At 48.3% G+C, this 5,282-nt stretch overlaps 1 protein-coding gene across 1 annotated transcript; it reads right to left on the minus strand.

The window, feature by feature from the left end:
• Positions 1 to 1,348: 1,348 nt before the first annotated feature.
• Positions 1,349 to 3,868, minus strand: LOC123401570 (putative FBD-associated F-box protein At5g56440). The gene is made up of 3 exons (XM_045095396.1): positions 2,714 to 3,868; positions 2,469 to 2,612; positions 1,349 to 2,245 (listed from the first exon to the last, which is right to left on the minus strand). Exons 1-3 carry the CDS (start codon positions 3,767 to 3,769, stop codon positions 1,673 to 1,675), a joined length of 1,773 nt encoding a protein of 590 aa, XP_044951331.1. The 5' UTR covers positions 3,770 to 3,868; the 3' UTR covers positions 1,349 to 1,672.
• Positions 3,869 to 5,282: the final 1,414 nt, after the last annotated feature.

The raw sequence follows: 5,282 nt of genomic DNA on the forward strand, positions 1-5,282 counted from the left end.
ATTTGGACAGCAATAAAGCAATTTGAATTTCCTCAGATCTGAAGGAGATGGGGGAGGGGATTAGGGAGGGGATGAGAGCCAGCCGCCGCAATGGAAGTTTCTGTTTGAATGAGGGAGGGGGTGGGGAGGGGGGTGGGAAGGGGGCTGGCCCGTGGCTCTGTAAGTCAGTGTGTGGCGCCTAAGGGTCAGGCGCCACACATTACAATGTGTGACGCCTGAGGCTTAGGCGTCACACTGCCTGGGGGTGGGGCCCTCCCTGCCACGTGGTCGGGGGTGTGGCGCCTAACCTCTAGGCGTCACACAGTACAGTGTGGCGCCTAGGTGTCGGGCGCCACACAAAAGGGTCAGGTCGGTGAATTATTTCCCCCGAGGGGTCAATCCATGAGTTCTTTCGTCCCAGAGGTCATTTTTGTCAATTTTGCCCTCACCGTCACCAAGATCTGGCTTTTAGACCTCGTCGTCGAGGCCACCCGAGAGATTTCATGAATCCTGATGGGGAAGAGGGGACGTACGTGTCATGCGAGGAACTCCCATAGCTGCACGGTTAGGAGATTCCCATGGCGACGTGATCCAGAAACTTCTCCTATGGTCAATCAATTTTTCCCTCCAGCGTGGTCACTTCTCCTATGATCAATCAATTTTTTCCTTCCAGCATGGTCAATCACGTGTTCATGCTTGAAGAAAGCGGCCAGGTCAACAAGTCAAAACGTATGCCACGGTAATTTTGTGAAAATGTACCTGATTTTGCCATGTTGTCACCTTGGACGTGGTCAACAAGTCAAAGTGTATGTCACGTCGGCAAAATACGTATTCCAAACGTATGGGATAACTGTCTCTATCTGCTGATGTAAGTTTAATGACCGTAATTTGGGTATTCCCGAGTCCAGTGACTGAAATGAATTTTGAGGACGAGTCGGGTGATCACGGATGAATTTATCTCTGCATGTGAGCTTTGCTCAACAGCACCGATACTACCAAAGGCGTCTCGACCTGGGTCAAAAGGTATAGAGCATCCAGCCAATTTCCAAGTCGCTGCTTCATCTCTAATTCTTCTAACAACTAATTTTTCATATCTTTTAACATGTTCAGCAACTTATTTACTACTACTCTAGTACCTTTAACGACAGAATAAAATTTAGAAACAGGCAGGCACAATATATCTTTGTCAGTCACTACGATCAGTGCAAGCATAATGTTGGTAATCCAGGGGCAACTGCAAATTCTGAACCTGGCATGAAAATGTGTCGATTTTTCCAGCATAGCTTCCAAATCAACAACAAAACGACCTCATCTGTATTGTTCGTCACGCAGCTGAATAATACAGCCCAATGGGCGAGGATCAGTAAAATACATTGCAATCCACATCTCAGAATCATATTAGTCTGATTATCCATCTGATAGGTGCTTTTACAAGCCAAAAAGGCCATACTCAGCCAGGTTACTTCCACATCTCAGTCTCCCCAGTAGAGAACTCAAGAAAGAGTGCAACATACTAGTAAATGTAAAACTAGCTTCCACCTTCCAGACCTTAATGGGCTCATTCTACCTTCTCAATTCAGCGCAAAATTATGCAGAACTAATAAGTAAACTATCACACCCTTAGCAGCTCAAAGTAAACATATCGATGTGAAATACCACCAGCATTCCTACCATCATCAAACACAATAGCTACTCATGCTTCAACTTGAGATGCGATCAAAGCCATGTCATGCCTCAACACACAGAAGGGATCTTCCACTGACAAGTCAATGGCGTTCTGAAAGCTCCAGCTAGGGGAGGTGGGGCAAACATGAATAATATTACTGCCAGTGCTTCCACCTGATGGCGCATTGCCGTCACCAACGGATCCTGACACCGGACCTCCCTCCATTACCACATCATCACTGCCACCACTTCCACCTGATGATACATTGCCCTCAACAGAAGAACCTGACATAGAGCCTCCCTCCACAACCACATCATCACTGACACTGCTTCCACCTGTTGGCGCATTGCCCTCACCAACGGATCCTGACACCGGACCTCCCTCCATTACCACATCATCACTGTCAGCACAATCGATGCCCAGCGTCTTAAGCACCTTCCCCCTCTTCAAGATGTAACCAAGAAACAAGTACTCACAGACCAGACCGTGGAATCTATGAAAGACGAATGTCTTCAGATGCGATTCAAGGCAATCGCAAGAGCCCAGGGACTTCCAGAACTCAGCACAACCGACACTATCAGTTGAACTGGATCGAATGGACTGCATAGGGGAAAAAAGCAATGTTAGCGTTTAGCATATCAATCTTCAAATTACACGAAAAATACAACTAGAAGTGCTAGAACAGATATCTACAACATCAATCTGGAATATATAGCAAAGAACAGCTAGCACTTGAATAAGCTGATATCCACATTATCATCTTGAATCGCAATCAATAAACAAGTATAGAGACGAATGGATATCGATATGACGCGGGTACTACCATGACGTGAAGCGTCTCGAGGCGAGGAAAGCATCTGAGCAGAGTGTACAGCATCTTGACCTCCATGTCGTGCGGAAACCACACCTTGACAGCCAGCATCTTCAAACTTGGCAGCATGGCCCTAGCTCTCACATTCATCCCAGCCTGCCATTGAGGCAAATTAAGCACCATGAGAAATTTGATTGGTTGCACAGTCACGTAATGAGTGTTATGCGCAGATCACAAAAGTTACAAGACGCAGTTACCCTGATGACAATGCCACCTATCTCAAGGGCGTGAACCCGGAGGTCTAAGAAGCCGAGCACCTCCAGCCTGGGCGCATGGACAATTCTAACGGGCCTCCGATCAGAAAAGCTTTCAAAGAGCAGGCGCTCCAGGTAGGGTGCATCCTCGACGATGATTTCATCGAAACCGCATCTCCATTCCATCATTACACGGAGGCTGCTGGACTTGATGCGGAGGCGTGAACGGCATCTGTACGTGAAGGCAAAGGAGAGGATTTTCAGCTTGGGGCAGTGCGCGAGCAAGGCACCGACTTCCCTGTCCTCGATGATGGAGTGGAAAAGGCCGAGCTCGTGGAGGTTGGGAAATGCGGGCTGGTGGACGGTAGTGTCTGGGAAGCGCCAGACGCCGATGTAGAGGCGGGTGAGGGAGGCACAGCTGAGGATGTCTTTGGGGAGCGGCAGGTTGAGCGGCCAGGGGCGGTTAAAGAGGATGAGGTCCTGGATCTTCTTGGCGGCGAGGCTGGCGAGCAGGCGCTCGAGCGCGTACTCCTGCCGGTTGAAGGAGGTGCGGGTGACGCGCACGGCACGAACGGGGCCGGGGTGAGCGGCCACGCAGCGCGAGAGGGCGCGCACGGCGTCGAAATTGCGGGCCCTGAGGTGGGCGTCGTCGACGAGGAGCGGGGTCGCCGCCCAGACGCCGCGCCAGCGGGTGGAGAGGACCATGGTGCGCGCGGCTTCGTTGGTGGGGAGGCAGGAGACGATGTTGGAGAGCAGGTCGTCCGGGAGACGGCTGATGTGGTCCTGGCCGTCACCGTCCTGTGCCGCCGGAACGGCGGGGGCGGCCGCCTCGTCCTCGGAGGAGGTGAGGGAGAAGTGGTCGTCGTCGGAGTCGGAGTCGTCGGCGTCGGGCGCGGGCGCGGGGACGAAGGGCGGGGGCAGGAGGGAGATGAGGTGGGGGACGATGCGATCCATCCGGTCCTGCGCGGACGGCCCCTCCAGCGCCAGATTGTTGAAGTACGCCTCGATTTCGGCGTAGGTGACGAATTCTTCTTCTCGTCCCGCTGCGGCGGCGTCCATGGCGGCGGAGGCCGGCTTAGGGTTTCCTCGGCGGCCACGAGGCGAGCAGGCTGAAGACTGAAGTGAACGAATGGGGGAATGGCGTGTGGGTGCCGTGGACCGTGGTGGTCTGGCTGGCGTTGTTGATTTGTGAACTTGTCGTGGACCAAAATTTATAATTCAAATACATTCCGTATATATTGAATTGAAGATCAATCAAACAGATAAATTCAGCTGTGAAAACAGTTGTGCCACAATTACCTTCGACAGATGATTGCAAGTTTTTTCTTGTGTTTGTCAAAATCAGATTCATGATTTTTAGGTGTTATAATAGTATACATGCCGCTTCTTTTAGTTAACTAGAAGTTGCACTATAGGAAGCCACACTACACGAAGGGAGTTTTTAGTATGTTTAGATGCTTTGTGTTTTTGATGAAATTTTATAATAGATTGATCATTTTCATAAAAGAAAGAAGGGAGATGTCAAGAATAATCATCTCACTACTTTATATCCAACTTTTAGTTTCCATCACTAGTAGAACAAGTCCTGACGATTGGAACTTTCCATTCATTTTGTGCAGTGCAAATGAAACCGATCTACATGTGATGAACATGGTTGTCTTATTTGAAATCAAATGAAACCAAACATTATGAAATAAGCAATTAGTTAACCTTAAACTCGACTTAGGCAGTGATATGACTAGGACAATAGCACTAAGAATTTGTTCTGAGCATGTTCACCATTAACATTGCTCGCGGAAAAAATAGTAACTCTCTTGATTTCTTCGAGAAACAGGTGGTGGCGGCTAACCCGCCAACCATGTTGTTTTGGTTGACAGTTGTGATCCCACAAAATCCTCCTCATGAAACCTCAAATCCATAACTGATTTTTTGTGTGCAGTGCAACTAAAATGGCATCTATTTCAAGAAAATAGTTGTTATCTACTTTTGAACCAATATAGTTGTATATAGAACATACAAAACTTGGATAACAAAATGAACCATAATTTTTTTATATGAAAGGCATAACTGCTTTGGCTAGCACGAGTTACATAAATCAAGTTATTCTTCAACACATATTAGCCAAAGCTAACCATGCCTTAGTTATGTGTAAGGATAATAAGTTTCATCATCATTTTATTGCCCGGCGCAACACTATTAGAATAGTTTGACTTAACCCTAAATCCTTAATAGATTTCTATAAACACTAGTTAACCCAACAAAAATCCATAAGCATACAACATCTAACCCTACAAAAATACATCGATGTGAAGGTTGGTCACATAGAAAAGCCTGAAATTGCTATATTGTTACAAGGAATGGAGCTCACCGTTGTGGTCGTAGCCCCGACCGAAGAACAAGGCAACACATGCCAAGTCTATGAACGAGCATGACGGCGCGGGAGACCGCACGTCCAAGTGAAGGGCATACTGCACGAAACTAGAAATGGACGGATAAAGGTGATGCCTCATGACCATCGAGGCAACACATGGCAAGGGAGCGCCGCTCAGGATGGTATGGGAGTGGCTGCGCA

This window comes from Hordeum vulgare, chromosome 6H (genome assembly GCF_904849725.1).
Source record: "Hordeum vulgare subsp. vulgare chromosome 6H, MorexV3_pseudomolecules_assembly, whole genome shotgun sequence".
Taxonomy (NCBI): domain Eukaryota; kingdom Viridiplantae; phylum Streptophyta; class Magnoliopsida; order Poales; family Poaceae; genus Hordeum; species Hordeum vulgare.

What these genes read in the sequence shown, in the direction of transcription:
- LOC123401570 (XM_045095396.1), bottom strand. Translation starts at nt 3,769, where the DNA reads ATGGACGCCGCCGCAGCGGGACGAGAAGAAGAATTCGTCACCTACGCC. An exon ending in TAGGTGGCATTGTCATCAGG is followed by an intron (nt 2,613 to 2,713) that starts GTAACTGCGTCT and finishes CCTCAATGGCAG; the next exon opens with GCTGGGATGAATGTGAGAGC. An exon ending in TCGAGACGCTTCACGTCATG is followed by an intron (nt 2,246 to 2,468) that starts GTAGTACCCGCG and finishes TCCCCTATGCAG; the next exon opens with TCCATTCGATCCAGTTCAAC.